General features: G+C 46.9%; 1 protein-coding gene across 2 annotated transcripts in view; it reads right to left on the bottom strand.

Annotated features, from left to right (window-relative positions):
- Positions 1–17,784, bottom strand: part of klhl30 (kelch-like family member 30) — a 191,589-nt gene that overhangs the window by 163,208 nt on the left and 10,597 nt on the right. For both annotated transcript variants that reach the window (XM_085990697.1, XM_085990696.1), the window contains exon 3: positions 940–1,105. In XM_085990697.1, the coding sequence (XP_085846823.1) occupies positions 940–1,105 (166 nt within the window). The remainder of the gene's footprint in view (positions 1–939; positions 1,106–17,784) is intronic.

Below are 17,784 nucleotides of genomic sequence, written 5' to 3'. Positions count from 1 at the left end.
AGTGTCTAACACACACCACACTACCCAGTCCCAGTGTCTAACACACACCACACTATCCAGTCCCAATGTCTAACACACACCACACTACCCAGTCCCAGTGTCTAACACACACCACACTACCCAGTCCCAGTGTCTAACACACACCACACTATCCAGTCCCAGTGTCTAACACACACCATACTACCCAGTCCCAGTGTCTAACACACACCACATTATCCAGTCCCAGTGTCTAACACACACCACACTATCCAGTCCCAGTGTCTAACACACACCACACTACCCAGTCCCAGTGTCTAACACACACCACACTACCCAGTACCAATGTCTAACACACCATACCACAGTCCCTCACTCTCCAGGTATTATTGCACAAGATGTAATTGTGTCAGCTGCAAATTTTCTCATGAGTTTTCCTGTTTCTGTTAATTATTTTTCTTCCCACAAATGTGCACACTGCAGGGCTTAAACCAAACAGAGGAACTTTCTTTATATACTGTCAGATGAGACCCACAATGGTTTAGTCACAAGACTTCCAGGATTTCCTCCCAATGCTCCATACATCTGTCACACTGACCACACTGGGCCCAGAGCCTCTGGGATTTATTCCTGTGCCTGGACTGTTCAGAGCACGATCTGTACAGTCAGGAAGCCCTTGGTCATTCACCCATATTAACAGAAATCAGCTTACAATGAATTAGAACATTCTGGGACTAAAGGTAATCAGCAGGTATAATTCTCTCTGATCATTTTGAGTTAGTGACATTATGGACATGTTTGCAATCTCACAATAAAGAGTGAATGCATGAAATCTTTCTACATTTCTGTTATTGCTACATGTAGCAACCAAAAGGAATCATCTAACAGGCTTCATCGCCATCTCCCACACTAAGTGCAGAAAATCCTGTTCTATAACGTACAGCTCATCATGGTGTAACTCACTGGTCCTGATGTCGTAAAAAGCACTGTTTCTCGACAGGATCTGGTTATCTTCATCTTCTTCATCGTCTGACTCTTCCATTGCCCGTCCTCCAATGACCACCAGGACCTCCTGAAGCTTCTTGTGACTAGGGTCATGTCTTTGCCTAACAGTTCCTTCTGTTTCAGTCTAAAAGCAGAACACAAGAAAAGTCAGGGATGAAAAACAGAGACAATTTCACGCACAACAGATTTTATATTTTTGGAGTCTTTTCTATCCTTCTTACCCTAGATTATTTTGGCTTTCAGTTCTTAGATCACTCTAATGGCTGAGCCCCAATTCCTGAAATCTGCAAGAGTGTCTATCCTTGCCTTGAGATCTAGGTAAGCTGTCGGTTACGCACCTGGCTAAACAGACAGTAAACCCTATTTAGTAATTGCTTTGGTGTAGGTACTGGTCTAACTTGTGCTTTTATAAGATCTCACTTCACTCTTCAAAAGTGGTAGAGCATCACATGAAACCTTATTTAAAACTAAGTATATGAAATTAATTTAATAATCAAATAATCTAACAGTATTTGCTAACTCCTTTGCTACATAAAGTAATAATAAAGATTCCAACTTTAAGAACAATTCTAATCTTTTATATCTGACTTTTAATACAAATAGTAGTTTTCTACTTTTCAGGATTCTCAAAAGTTGTCTTCTGAGATTTTCTGAGATTTTCAACAAATAACTTCCACAACTAACTAGGCAAATCTCAGAGAAATGTAGAAATAATAGGGTAATAATAGTAGGGGATTTCAACTTCCCCAATATTAACTGGGATAGTCAGAGTTAGCTTAGAGGGTGCGGAATTCTTAAAGTGCATCCAGGAGAGCCAGCATGTAGAAAGTCCTACAAGAGGGGGGGCGGTACTGGACCTAATTCTAGGGAATGTAGCCGGGCAAGTGATAGATGTGTCAGTAAGAGAGCATTTTGGTGACAGTGACCATAATTCGGTGAGATTTAAGGTAGTTATGGAAAAGGACAGAGATGGACCGGAAATAAAGGTTCTAAATTGGGGGAAGGCCGATTTTAATATGATAAGGCAGGATCTGGCCAAAGTGGACTGGGATCAGATACTTGTAGGAAAATCCACATCAGAGCAGTGGGAGTCTTTCAGAAAGGAAATAGAGAGAGTACAATGCCAACATGTTCCCGTAAAGGTCAAGGGTGGGACCAACAAGCCCAGGGAACGCTGGATGTCAAGGGATATACAAGAATGGATTAGCAAAAAAAGGGAGGCTTTTGGCAGATACAAAGGACTAAAAACAGTGGTAGCCCTAGAGGAGTATAGAAAGTGCAGGGGGGTACTTAAAAAAGAAATTAGGAGCGCAAAGAGGGGGCATGAAAAAACACTGGCGGGCAAAATAGAGGAAAATCCCAAGGTGTTTTATAAGTATATTAAGGGCAAGAGGATAACCAGGGAAAAAGTAGGGCCCATTAGGGACCAAAGTGGCAATCTGTGTGTAGAGCTGGAAGATGTAGGTGAGGTTTTAAATGAATATTTTGCATCTGTGTTCACTATGGAGAAGGACGATGTAGGCATAGAAATCAGGCAGGGGGATTGTGATATACTTGAACAAATTAATATTGAGAGGGAGGAGGTACTAGCGGTTTTAGTGAGCTTAAAAGTGGATAAATCCCCAGGCCCAGACGAGATGTATCCCAGGCTGCTGTGTGAGGCAAGGGAGGAGATTGCAGGGGCTCTGACACAAATTTTCAGAACCTCTCTGGCCACAGGGGAGGTGCCAGAGGACTGGAGGACAGCTAACGTAGTACCATTATTCAAGAAGGGTAATAGGGATAAACCAGGGAATTACAGGCCAGTGAGCCTAACATCAGTGGTAGGGAAATTATTGGAAAAAATTCTGAGGGACAGAATTAGTCTCCACTTGGAGAGGCAAGGATTAATCAAGGATAGTCAGCATGGCTTTGTCAGGGGGAGATCATGTCGAACCAATTTGATTGAATTTTGAGAGGGGGTGACTAGGTGTGTCGATGAGGGTAGCGCAGTTGATGTAGTCTACATGGACTTCAGTAAGGCTTTTGACAAAGTCCCGCATGGGAGACTGGTCAAGAAGGTAAGAGCCCATGAGATCCAGGGCAATTTGGCACATTGAATCCAAAATTGGCTTACTGGCAGGAGGCAGAGGGTGATGGTTGAAGGTTGTTTTTGTGACTTGAAGCCTGTGTCTAGTGGTGTACCGCAGGGATTGGTGCTGGGTCCTTTGTGTTTGTAGTGTACATTAATGATTTAGATATGAATGTAGGAGGTATGATCAGTAAATTCGCAGATGACACGAAAATTGGTGGAGTGGTAAATAGCGAGGAGGGAAGCCTCAGGCTACAGGACGATATAGATGGGTTGGTTAGATGGGCAGAACAGTGGCAAATGGAATTTAACCCTGAAAAGTGTGAGGTGATGCATTTTGGGAGGACTAACAAGGCAAGGGAATACACAATGAATGGTAGGACCCTAGGAAGGTCAGAGGATCAGAGGGATCTTGGTGTGCATGTACATAGATCCCTGAAGGCAGCAGGACAGATAGATAAGGTGGTTAAAAAGGCATATGGGATACTTGCCTTCATTAGCCGAGGCATAGAATATAAGGGCAGGGAGGTTATGATGGAGCTGTACAAAACGCTAGTTAGGCCACAGCTGGAATACTGTGTGCAGTTCTGGTCGCCACACTATAGGAAGGATGTGATTGCATTGGAGAGGGTGCAGAGGAGATTCACCAGGATGTTACCTGGGCTGGAGCGCTTCAGCTATGAAGAGAGACTGGACAGGCTGGGGTTGTTTTCCTTAGAGCAGAGAAGGTTAAGGGGGGACCTGATTGAGGTGTACAAAATTATGAGGGGCATAGATAGTGTTAAGTCTGTGTGTTCTAGTTATTGTTAATAAGAATCACTGCACACAGACCACAAGAATAAATTCAACAGGTCTTTACTAGTCGAAGGTCAGGCTGAACTGCCCAATAAATCATTACACAGCACTTATATACCGGTGTGGTCACCACCGGTATTACAGTATACAGCAGCCAAGATAAAGTAGTGCATCTCTTAAAATAGTTCTCTTAAAGGTGGAACGGTTACATACACCACAATCCTCCCTTTTTAGCTTAACAGTATATAGTCCCCATTTAACATAACATAATAACATATATACACAACTTCATGTAAAAACAGTTCACAGATTCAGTCTCTGAGGAGGCCTCCTGATCCGAGACGGATAGCGCCTTTCAGGGGTCTCTGGTTCTCGTTGCTGAGGTGACTCATCTAGTTGATCCCCTATGGATAGGACATCATCATCAGGTATATTCACTTCTGAGGTAGATGCTTCAGGTTCACTAACTTCCTCCACGGTTGTCTCTGTCGTAACCATGGGCTCGACCCTTGTTCTCGATCCCACCAGTTGGTCAGCATGACGTCGCATTACATTTTCACCAACATCTACCGTGTACATCAGGGGTCCTTGCCTTGTCTGGCCCGAATTGTTCCAGATTGCCATTTCTCGTTTTTATAGTCCCTGGCTAACACCGGTTGTCCTATTTCAAAACTCCGAGTGGGCTTGTTATTGATATGCTGGAACTGTTTGTTTTCGACTTCACTCCGCACATTTGGTTTTAACAAGCCCAACCTGGACCGCAACCTCCTGTTATAGAACATCATGGCAGGACTTTGGTTTGTTGTTGCATGGGTGGCGTTTCGATATGCCAGTAGGAAATTGTCCACCTTGTGTTGCAGTGGAATCTGATCTTCGCTCATGGCCTTTATTGCCTTTTTGAACGTCTGTACAAACCTCTCGGCCAGCCCATTCGTAGCTGGATGATATGGGGCAGAGGTATAATGTTTCACCCCATTCTTCTTCAGGAATTTCTGGAATTCCTCTGACACGAACTGTGGTCCATTGTCTGAACATATTTGCTCTGGCAATCCATTTCTTGCAAATATCGTTCTTAGCACCGCGATCGTCTTCTCCGAGGTAGTGGTAGTCATTTTAATCACTTCTGGCCATTTAGAATGTGCGTCCACCGCAATTAAAAACATGGAGTCCATGAATGGACCAGCAAAGTCAATATGTACACGTTGCCATGGGGTTGAAGGCCATTCCCATGGATGCAGCGGTGCAATTGGAGGTGCATTTTGGACTTTTTGGCACCCTGAGCAGCTTTTCGTCAGATCCTCTATCTGTTGGTCGATACCCGGCCACCACACATAAGCCCTAGCAAGGCTTTTCATCTTGACTCCCCCCAGATGACCTTCATGTAGTTCTTTTAGAACTCTCTCTCTTAACTTAGGAGGGATAATCACCCTTGTTCCATACATCAATGTTCCCTGACAGATGGACAGCTGTTCTCGTCTTGCTGAGAATGCCGGTAACAGTGGATCACCATGGGCTGGCCATCCCTTTACTGTCAATTCGTAGACCCGGGACAGTGTCGGGTCATTCCTAGTCTCCCTTTCAATATTTGCATTGGTGACAGGTAAACATTCGATGATGGTCGAGTGAAATAACTCCACCGGGTCAACCGTCGGTGCCTCCTCCTCAGTAGGTAGTGGCAGGCGCGACAGCCCATCAGCATTACCATGCTGCTTTGTACCTTTGAATTCTATCTGATATTGATGTGCCCCTAGGAAAAGGGACCATCTCTGGAGCCTCTGTGCTGTCATCACCGAAACACCCTTCTTAGGGTTAAAAATGGATACCAACGGCTGGTGGTCTGTCAGCAGTGTAAACTTCTGGCCCTGCAGGTAATGATTAAACTTCTTTACTCCCCACACAAGGCTGAGAGCCTCCCTATCTACCTGAGCATAGTTGCGCTCAGCGGAGGTCAATGATCTGGATGCAAATGCGACTGGCCTTTCCAAGCCATTTGGCAACTTGTGTGAGAGTACTGCTCCAATACCATAAGGAGAAGCATCACAAGCTAAACGAATAGGTAGCGTTGGGTTGAAGTGAGCCAACGCTTCCTCTGAGGTGATCAATGCCTTGCTTTTGCGAAAGGCCTTCTTACAGTCCTCGCTCCACTTCCATGGTACTTCTTTCTGCAAAAGAGCGTTCAGCGGGTGCAGCACCGTGGATAGATTTGGCAGAAACTTATGGTAATAGTTAATCAACCCTAGGAACGACCTCAACTGGGATACATTTTCCGGAGCGGGAGCCTTCACAACAGCTTCGATCTTGTCAGGTGACTTGTGCAGCCCCTCCTGGTCAATGACATGACCACAGTACGAGATCCGTTTCTGAAAGAACTCACATTTCTGGCGATTAACTCGAAGTCCATATTCCTTCAATCTGGTGAGCACCAGTTTCAAATTTGCAAGGTGTTCCTCATCGTCATCTCCTGTAATCAGGATATCGTCCAAGTAACATTGAGTGCTTGGAATTCCCTGTAATACCTGCTCCATGGCCCTCTGCCAAATTGCTGGAGCCGAAGCCACTCCAAAAACCAGTCTATTATATCGATACAAGCCTCTGTGCGTGTTGATTGTGAGATACTGGCGCGACTCTTCCTCAACTTCCGTCTGTAAGTACACTTGCGCCAGGTCTATCTTGGTGAAGTGTTTCCCACCAGACAATGAAGCAAAGATATCCTCAATCCGCGGAAGCGGATATTGCACCGTGTGAAGCACCGGATTAACTGTGATCTTGAAGTCTCCACAGATGCGGACCTTCCCCGGTTCCCCTGGCTTGTTACTCGATGAACGCTTCATGACGGGAACAATGGGCGTGGCCCACTCACTCCAGTCCACCTTAGACAGTACTCCTGAACGTTCTAGCCCTTCCAGCTCAGCTTCCACAGCAGGTCGTATCGCATAAGGTACCGGTCTGGCTTTGAAAAATTTTGGTTGTGCATGTTCTGCAATCTTGATTTTTGCCGTAATTCCTCTCAGTGTTCCCAGTCCCTGTTGGAACACCTCTTTAGCCTCATCCAATATTCTGGACAATCGTTCAGGTTTGACATCTTTTTTTCCGGAATCTACCGTTATTGCTTTTAGGGAGTGCCAGCCCATATTTATTTTCCTGATCCACTCCCGTCCCAGAAGTGGTGGACCTCCCTCAGGTAGTACATATAAGTGCATTCCTTGGTGTTCTTTGCCCTTGTGTACCACCTTGACTTTTATCTTTCCGATGGGGTATACTCTTTGCCCCGTGTATGTCTGCAATACCATCTCCGTATCCCGTAGGGGAATATGTGTGAATAACCTTTTGTAATCTTGCTTATTCATGGCCGTCAACGCCGATCCGGTGTCCAATTCCATCTTCACTTGGACTCCTGCTATCTGAAGTGTGACCCAGATAGTTTGTAGGTCAGCTTCCTTACTCACATTGTGAATTCTCAGACTACCCAGTTCCTTGCTGTTGGAGTCTGAATCCGAATTCTGTTCATCCGAACTCTTCTCAGCCACCTTATGTACCTTTCTGCACTTTTCCTGCGGTGACTTTTTGTTGCTGGTCTTCTTTCCTGACCAGCATACTTTAGCTATGTGACCAAGCTTGCCACATTTTCTACATTCCTGATTTTTAAACCAGCATTGGTTCTGAGCGTGTGTTGTCTTTCCACAACGATAACATTTCACTGTACCCAAAGCCATTTGATCTACGCTGAGTACCGCTGCCTTCAGCTGCATTTCCGCAGTGCCTCTCGCTGCGGCTTCGTGCGTTGCTGCAATAGTGACAGCCTTATCAAGTGTAAGATCATTCTCTTCAAGCAGCCGCTTTTGTGTTCCTTCTTTCGACAATCCACACACGAATTTGTCTCTCAGTGCCTCTGTCAGTCTTTCCCCAAACTGACAGTATTTCGCTAGCTTACGCAGTTCAATTAAATACTCCGCGTTGCTTTCCTCTTTCAGTTGCGTTCTCGCATAAAATTTAAATCGTTCCGCTAACATCAGCGGTGTGGGGTTCAAATGATTTCTCAGGACAGCAACAATATTAGCGAAAGCCTGATCCGCCGGTTTAGCTGGTGATAGAAGATGCTTCAATAGCCCGTATGTCTTCGCACCCATTGAGTTTAGTAAGGTTAGTGCTTTATCTTCATCTGATATTTTATTTGCCTTACAATAAATCTCTATGCGTTCTACATACGTGGCCCAATCTTCAACATCGGCATCAAAATCGTTGATGTTACCACGCTTAGGCATCCTCGCAATCTTCTTGAGAAACAAAAAGAAATTTTTCTTTTATTTATTTATTTATTTTTTCAAAATGGCGGTTTCCCGCGCTTGTCTTCTTCCCCCGCCTACAAAAATGGTGGCTTCCCGCGTTTGCCTTTCTCCCCCGCTGGCTGTAATGGCGATTGCCGTATTGCTGCGTTCGCCCTCCCCAGCGGTTCTCAAATCGTGCCTCCCAGCCCCCCTTGCAGTCCGGTCCTTTCCCCCGGCTGCGGCTGAGTTCTCCGCGGTTTTTTAAAAACATTTTTATTAATTTTATTTTCTCCCGCGCCTCGCGGCCTCGGTAGCTGCCCGGCCTTTTTCCCCGGTCGCTGTCGAGCTCTCTCTTGACGCTGTTGCGTCTCCCAGCCCGCTTGCAGCCCGGTCTTTTACACCGGCTGCGTTTGCATTCACCGCGGCTCCCGTGCCTTAAGCTGCCCCAGTCTCAGCGCCTCTGGCCCCGACTTCTGTCCGGCTCTTTTCCCCGGCCGTGGTCGAGTTCTCCGCCCTTATATCCTCCGTTTTTCCCTCCCCTACTTCACAGCCAACGTGGCCGACTTGCTGCTCATCGCTGATCGGCTTACCCACCACCGTGGTAGAAGGGATGATCACTGCCTGTTGCTGATGGAAGGCTTCGTGTCAGGATTCTTCCTTGCTCTTCAGACCCGAGTCTTTTCTCAGCAGGATGATGAGGGCGGATGCCTCTTCTCGACGCCCGTTAAACTGCCTTGGATATATCTCTGCCGCAGGGTAAGATCGTCATCGTCGCCACTGTTAAGTCTGTGTGTTCTAGTTATTGTTAATAAGAATCACTGCACACAGACCACAAGAATAAATTCAACAGGTCTTTACTAGTCGAAGGTCAGGCTGAACTGCCCAATAAATCATTACACAGCACTTATATACCGGTGTGGTCACCACCGGTATTACAGTATACAGCAGCCAAGATAAAGTAGTGCATCTCTTAAAATAGTTCTCTTAAAGGTGGAACGGTTACATACACCACAGATAGGGTAGATAGAAAGGAACTTTTCCCCTTAGTACATGGGTCAATAACCAGGGGGCATAGTTTCAAGATAAGGGGCAGGAGGTTTAGAGGGGATTTGAGGAAAAACTTTTTCACCCAGAGGGTGGTTGGAATCTGGAACTCACTGCCTGAAAGGGTGGTAGAGGCAGGAACTCTCACAATATTCAAGAAGCATTTAGATGAGCACTTGAAACACCATAGCATACAAGGCTACGGACCAAGTGCTGGAAAACGGGATTAGAATAGATAGGGCTTGATGGCCAGCCCGGACACAATGGGCCAAAGGGCCTCTTTCTGTGCTGTATGACTCTATGACTGTATTCTTTAAGAGGCCTTCTAACTGCCTCGAGTCAAACAAAATGGTTTCTTTAATATCCTGGAAAAGAGTTACTGGGACATCCTACGTTTGGAATATCTGACCTCTCAAATTCAAACTATCAGTCCAATGCAAACTCAACTAATCATGAAGTCTATGTATTTGAAAATTGTGTTACATTCTCTCTCACGGTTGTTTACCAGGGAAAAGCACAACAACAAACACACCTGCTACAGGATTTCCAGCTTCGGCTGGCTGCCAAACTCCCTTTGCGCAATGACTGAGTTTGAACATAGCAACTACCAAAGCAAAATCAGACACAAATACACAGTGTCTGTTACAGTAGCTCATCCCTTCAGTAGATTAACTCGCCCATCAAAACCCATCCCTTTTGTACGTTAACTCCCCCATTGCAATCCATCCTTCTGATTCCCTAACTCTCCCCTCAGAACCCATTCTTCTAGTATCCCAGTTCTTCCACCAAAGCCCATTGAAGCTCAACCATCCAGTGTATTAACTCTTCCTTTGTAGTGCATCCATTTAGAGTCCCATCAAAGCCCACTCGTCTAGTATCCAAATTGTCCCATCAAAGCCCATTGATATAATATTTTAACTCTTCCATTTAAGTCCAACTCTTTTGTAAAGTAACAAGTCTTGGGGTCTAATTGTATTTTTACTTATGCCAGATTATTCCAAACATTTCTCACTCTTTGAGTGAAGTTTTCCTTGCTATCTGTTTCATATGTCCTTTTCATAAATTTACATGTGTCTCATCTGCTCCTAATTTATTGGCTAACTTTATTGTAATATCTTGGGTTTATCTTACTTTTAATATTTTATATATTTTGATGAGGTCCTCCTTATCTGCCCTCTCTCTGGTCTGTAAAGTTTAAACTCTTCTAATCTGTTCTCATAGCTCATCTCCTTTATACTTGGATCACCACAACCTCTCCAATGTCTAGATATCTTTCCTGTGGCACGGCAAGAAAGACTTGCATTTATCATACTCCAAGTGTAGACATGCACATAGGAAGATTCCACAAACAGCAAATGAGATGTATAACCAGCGAATCTGTCTATGTTGTAGGGAGGAATGTTGTCCCGGACACTGGCACAACTCCCTGGTCTTCTTCAAATAATGCCATGGGGCAGTTAAATCCACCTTGGACCTTGGTTTGACGGCTCATCCAAAAGACAGCATCTCCAATAATGAACCGTCTGCCTACTTATATACTCAAAGAGGAGAAATGTTTGGAATAATCTGGCATAAGTAAAAATACAATTAGACCCCAAGACGGGAACGTTACTTTACAAAAGAGTTGGAATTCAATGGAAGAGTTAGGATATACTCCATCATCTACAAGGCACAAGTAAGGAGTGTGATGGAATATTCCCCATTTGCCTGGATGAGTGCAGCTCCAACAACACTCATGAAGCTCGACACCATCCAGGACAAAGCAGCCCGCTTGATTGGCACCCCATCCACCACCTTAAAGATTCACTCCCTCCACCACCGGCGTACCGTGGCTGCAGTGTGTACCATCTACAAGATGCACTGCAGCAACTCGCCAAGGCTTCTTCGGCAGCACCTCCCAAACCCGTGACCTCTTCCACCTAGAAGGACAAGGGCAGCAGGTGCATGGGAACACTACCACCTCCAAGTTCCCCTCCAAGTCACACACCATCCTGACTTGGAAGCATATCGCCATTCCTTCATCATCGCTGGGTCAAACTCCTGGGACTTCCTACCTAACAGCACTGTGGGAGTACCTTCACCACACGGACTGCAGCGGTTGAAGGCGGTGGCTCACCACCACCTTCTCAAGGGCAATTAGGGATGGGCAATAAATACTGGCCTTGCCAGCGACGCCCACATCCCAGGAACTCATTTAAAAAAAAAGTCCTGGAGTGGGGCTTAAACCTACAACCATCTGACTCAAAGGCAAGGGTGAGAACAATTAAGCCAAACTACCACTTAGTAATAAGAGCGGAACACAATACCTTATGTGAACAGTGTATTATAAAGCTTCAGCATAGCCTCTATAGATTTACACTCCTCTGTTCTACTTCTATATCCCAGCATTCCATTAGCATTTCAACTGCATCTCCACATAGTCCAGACACTGACTGTGAAGAGGCTATTGTAACTCCCTGGTCATTTTCCACAACTCCGTGTCATAATTCGGTTCCATTCATTGCATACGTATATTCAAACTATAAGCACAACTTATGCAGATTAAAAACAATGGCTGTCAAACACTGATCCTGTAGGATTTTACTAACACCCCCTCCCCTCCATCTAACACTATGGGGAGGGGGGAAATTTTAACACCCGCCCCGTGACAAGCAGGAGAGTGTTGGGGGCGGGGGGGGTTAAGTCGTCAAATTCACGACACCCGACCCCAACCCGCTGCGCATGAGTCTGTTTCCGCTTTAACTGCGGTGGATAGCGGGACATCCGAGTAACCCGCTCGGGAGAGGCGGGCCCAGGATTATAGTATTTAAATGAGGCTCCTTTCCTGATATTTTAACAGCGATTTGAAATGAACGCCTCCTGCATGGATTTCCCGGGGTTCGGGAAACCCGGCAGCTAAAGAGAGGCGGAAGCAGCCGGATCCAGCAGGTAAGTGCTTTTTATAGCACTGTTTGTGGGCCAGGAGGAGCAGGAGTCGACCCCTGACCCCTCAAGCAAATGTTCTGCCATTACAGTCAGCAGGACCTCTGCATCCCCGGGATTTCCCTCCCACAACACGTTCCCCCGCTCCCTCCCCACCTACCTGTAAATAGCAGAGCCTAGGGCTCTCACAAGTACTCTTTTGCCAGTAATTTCCTTGGAGCTGCTCCAGCTTTCCCATCATAGCTTCACTGAAAGTTGGGCCGAAATCCCAGTTATGTGCCTAATGGGATTTCTGCTGCACTTCCGGTGAAGTTACGATGGCGGAGCAGGAATAATTCAGAGGAAATTCGCGACTTTTGTTTTGTAATGTTTAATCAACTTCTTACTCAGCCTTATTTTGTGCCCTAGATTCCTATGATGTTTAGTTTGATTAGCCGTCTGTCATATGGAACTTCCTCAATAACCGTCTGAGAGTTCCACTGTCTACCAGTAGCATCCTCAAAAAAAGCAACAGGATTTTTGAGGCAGACTCTTTGTTTTCCAAACTGGCTGCTTTTTATTATGAGGGAGGGAATTCAGCTTGAAGAGCTGAAGACTCCCATTTGGGACTTCTCTTTAATGTTAATTTTTTTTTAAAGGCAGTAAGGGTCGAAAACTGCATTTTTAAAATTAATTTTAATTTTTATTAGTTCAGATGGCATTGCCCTTTTACTGTCCCACAACGTCTAGCGAACTCACTGCCTCACTTCCAGAGGCTGGTAGACGAGGGATCGCCGCTTCTGGACGGCAACTTCGCCTCCGATGGCGAGACTTACGCCACCAGGAGGGCGTTGGACGGTGAGTTAGCACTGGGCTACAAATCTTTAGCCCTCAGCACCAATTTTTCTCCTAACGCTTCGCCCAGTTTCAGCGGCCGTTAACCCGAGGCCATGGTGACATCGGCAACGGCCACGAATTTTTAGCCCCAAATGCCCCAAATATTTGATCTCTCGTCTCCTTCAGAAAAACAATAACTCGCATTTATATAGCAATTTTAACATAGTAAAACATCCCAAGGTGCTTCACAGGGGCGTAATCAAACACAAATTGACACTGAGCCAAAGAAGGAGACATTAGGACGGGTGGTCAAAGAGGAAGGTTTTAAGGAGCATCTTAAAGGAGGCAAGAGAGGTAGAGAGGCGGAGAGGTTTAGGGAGGGAATTCCAGAGCTTAGAGCCTACACGGCTGAAGGCACGGCCACCAATGGTGGAGCGAAGGAATTGGGGGATGCACAAGAGGACGCTAGGAGATCTGTTGATATTCAGTCCTCTTAACTTATCAAGTACCCTGCACACTGACTTCAAAATCCTCTGGGAGGGTGGCAGCAGGAATTCCCTCAGGAGCTCTCCTGACTGGCCCCTGTAACTTCAAAGATTGGCAGAAACCCCACTTACGTGGTTTATCCGGAGTTTCTGCCAATCTTCCACTGAATTCCCAAGAAAATTACCAGCATTTGTGTACAGCAAATACTGGACAGCGGCTTCGTGTTCCCCTCCTTAATATTTCAACCATTTTATCTTCATTTTAGCAGCACTTTTACCAGTTAGATTTTTTATCTTTCTCTTTAACTTCTTTTTACTCTTCTGAAACTGGAAGAATGCGAAATGAGCTTCATACCGAAAGCTCATGTCACACGTACAGGCCTCTATAGATATTTAAATGAAAATCCTGGGCCCCACCAATGGTCAAGTAGTAGAATGCATCACCTCCACCACAGCCCCACTTCCCCCCCCCCAAGGGTGGTAATAAACCGTGCAGCCTTGAAGGCCCCAGGCTTCAGCGCTGGTCTGTGCTGACTTAGTGGATCTCAGCTGGGCAGCAGTCATGACTCTACAGTTTGTATCAAGTATCTTTGGGATAGGGAGCGCGAGAAAAAAATCAGCCGTGTAGGCTTTTGGTCTCCCGTCCTAATGTCTCCTTCTTTGGCTCAGTGTCAATTTGTGTTTGATTACGCCCCTGTGAAGCACCTTGGGATGTTTTACTATGTTAAAATTGCTATATAAATGTGAGTTGCTGTTTTTCTGAAGGAGACCAGAGATCAAATATTTGGGCCATTTGGGGCTAAGAATTCGTGGCCGTTGCTGGTGCCACCACGGCCTTGGGTTAGCGGCCACTGAAAATAGTCGAAGCGTTAGAGGAGAAAAATTCGTGTTGGGGGGCTAAAGATTTGTAGTTCGTGCTCCTATTGCTGTCCAGTGATTCCTGTAGGAAAGTGTGCGGACATCAGTTGGGGACAGTATTGGGTTTTGGGGATGACGTCTGTTGTGTCCGTCAGTAGTAAGACACAGACTGCAGGAGAACGGTACAACAGGTGTTTACTCAACATGGCTCACTCTGGAACTGAACTGTACAGATTACTACTCAGTGCTATATACAGGTGTGGTCACTGCCGGTACTACAGTATACATGAGCTGTAAAAAGTAGTTCCCCCTTAAAGTTATATACATTACAATTCCTCCCCTTTTAGATTAACAGTACCATAACACTCATTTAACAATTAAATATCAAACTAATTACAATTAACACTTTTAACATACAACGTTAGCTGAAAATAGTCCATTTATATATTCAGTCTTTGGGGAGGCTTTCTGATCCTTTCTGGATAGCGCCTTTCCCGAGTGTCTCGCTCTTGGTGCGGAGGTGATTCTGGCATCCTGTCGTCGGTTGGGTCATCAGCTTCCGATGCTACTGTTTCTGGGGTAGATGCGACCTGTACGTCGGGTTCCTCACCAGGTACGTATGGGCGAGGCATGGGGTTGACTTGTTCCTGTGACTCTAGGATCTGGTCAGCATGGCATCTCACGATGTTCTCCCCAACGTCCACTGTGTACATTAGTGGGCCCTGCCATGTGCATATCGTTCCTGGCTGCCATTTTTCTGTTCGGTAGTCGCGGGCCAAGACTGGCTGCCCTACATTGAAGCTCCTTGTTGGCTTCTCATGGATGTGCTGGAATTGCTTACTTTCAACATCTCTTCGTACATTTGGTCTGAGCAAATCCAGGCGAGATCTTAACCTTCGGTTAAAGAACATCATGGCCAGGGCCTGGTTGGTGACTGCATGTGTCGCATTCCGGTAGGCGAACAGGAAATTGTCCACCTTATGCTGCAGTGGAATGTTGTCATTGTACATAGCCTTTATTGCCTTCTTAAAGGTTTGTACGAACCTCTCAGCCAATCCATTTGTGGCTGGATGATACGGGGCGGATGTATAATGCCTTACCCCATTCTTCTGCATAAACCTTCGGAACTCTTCGGACACAAACTGTGGTCCGTTATCGGAGCAAATCTGTTCTGGCAAGCCGTTCCTGGCAAAAGTGGTCCGTAGGACTGCAATAGTTTTCTCTGTGGTGGTGGAGGACATTTTGATGACCTCAGGCCATTTCAAGTGCGCATCCACGGCTATTAAAAACATTGGCCTAGAAATTCAGTGGGCCTTGCGCCCACTTAGCGCCTAAAGAGGTCTTTTGCGCCGGCGGGGTGGTAGCGTGGAAATTGAGTGCAGCGGTATTGGCGGCGGTAGCCGTTAGCGCTGCGCCGGGACCGATGACGTCATCGGTGTGCGCGGTGGCCCGTAACTCCACGAAACCGCGCCGATCCCCATATTTATTTGCGCCCGCCTCCTCCGAAGCGGGCGCAAACAGCGAACAGAAAACGGGGCCGTCCTGCTGCCATAGTGGGGCGCTTTAAAGCTGAAGGTGCGGCCGGCCGCTTTTTCGGCAGCCGCCTGCCCGCACCTCCTTCCCCGGCCTCCTCCACCCACCCCCCCCGCGGCATTGCCGGCTGGTTTCCGTGGAGCCCGGCACTTCTCCGTTGTGCCGGGCTCTTTTGCCGGCACTCGCGATCGGGGCTCTGGCCGTTGCAGGCACCTCCCCCTTAAGAGAAGGAGGAGGCCTGCAGTATCGCAGCCTGCCGCACCGCATCGGGTGGCGCTGCGGCAACTAGCGCGCCGATATTCAGTTGCAGCGCCCCAAACGGAGGCGGGCACACCCTGGTATAGCGCCCGCTTCCGAATTGGGGCGCAGAAGAAGAATATACGGCGTGCGCTAATGCCTCCCCGCCCAGTGCTAACTTTTGGGCGCGAGCGAGCTGCCCGCGCCCAAGTGAATTTCTAGGCCATTGAGTCCATGAATGGACCAGCAAAATCAATATGCACCCGTTGCCATGGCGATGAGGGCCACTCCCATGGGTGTAGAGGGGCATGTGGTGGTGCATTTTGGACTTTCTGGCATCCTGAGCAGCTCTTGGTCAGGTCCTCGATTTGTTTATCGATTCCCGGCCACCACACATAAGCCCTGGCAAGGCTTTTCATTTTTACCCCTGCCAGATGACCCTCATGAAGCTCATTGAGCACTCTATCCCTTAACTTGGGTGGAATTACCACTCGGGATCCACACATCAAGGTCCCCCGGCACACTGACAGCTGTTCTCTTCTTGTCGAGAATGCTGGCAACAGTGAGTCGCCATGTGCTGGCCATCCCTTCACCGTCAAATCATATACCCGAGACAGTGTCGGGTCATTTCGGGTCTCCTTTTCTATACGAGCGTTAGTTACCGGTAGGTATTCAACTATAGTCGAATGAAATATTTCGACAGGATCCACTGCTGGTGCTTCCTCCGCAGTAGGCAGTGGCAGGCGTGATAGCCCATCAGCATTTCCATGCTGTTTCGTGCCCTTATATTCAATCTCATAGTGGTGCGCCCCTAGAAAGAGTGACCATCTTTGTAGTCGTTGCGCAGTCATCACCGGAACGCCCTTCTTCAGATTAAAAATGGAGACAAGAGGCTGGTGGTCAGTCAGCAAGGTGAATTTCTGCCCGTGCAGATAGTGATTGAGCTTTTTCACTCCCCACACTAGGCTGAGGGCCTCCCTGTCCATCTGGGCGTAGTTACGCTCGGCTGAGGTTAGTGATCGTGACGCAAAGGCTATTGGCCTCTTTGAGCCGTCCGAGAATTTGTGTGACAGCACCGCTCCAATGCCGTAGGGTGACGCATCACACGCCAACCGAATTGGTAGTGCTGGGTTGAAATGGGCCAATACCTCTTTCGATGTGATTAGTGTTTTGCTCTTCTGGAAAGCTCGTTTACATTCGTCACTCCCCTTCCATGGCACTCCAGTTTGCAGTAGGGCGTTCAGTGGGTGTAGTATTGTAGACAAATTTGGCAAGAACTTATGGTAGTAGTTTACCAGCCCGAGGAACAACCTCAGTTGTGACACGTTTTCCGGTGCTGGAGCCTTGACTACAGCCTCAATCTTTTCTGGGGACTTATGTAACCCCTCGTTATCGATAACGTGGCCACAATACGAGATCTGTTTTTTTTTTAAACTTGCATTTGGTGCGGTTAGCTCGGAGCCCATATTCCTTCAATCTAGTGAGCACCTGCTCCAGGTCGGCGAGGTGATCACTGTCATTTTCGCCCGTGACCAAGATGTCGTCCAAATAACACTGGGTCCCTGGGGTCCCTTGCAGGACTTGTTCCATTGCCCTTTGCCAAATAGCCGGAGCTGATGCTACCCCGAATACCAGCCGGTTGTATTGGTAGAGACCTTTATGGGTGCTGATTGTGAGGTATTTTTTTGATGCTTCTTCTACCTCCATTTGCAGATACGCCTGGGCCAGATCAATCTTAGTGAAGCGTTTCCCTCCAGATAGCGAGGCGAAAATATCT

The sequence above is a fragment of the Somniosus microcephalus genome, chromosome 6, assembly GCF_052327205.1.
Source record: "Somniosus microcephalus isolate GS21.2 chromosome 6, FLI_Smic_1.0, whole genome shotgun sequence".
Classification (NCBI taxonomy): domain Eukaryota; kingdom Metazoa; phylum Chordata; class Chondrichthyes; order Squaliformes; family Somniosidae; genus Somniosus; species Somniosus microcephalus.
Note: the sequence above shows the minus strand (reverse complement) of the source record. Positions and strands in the feature narration are given on the sequence as shown.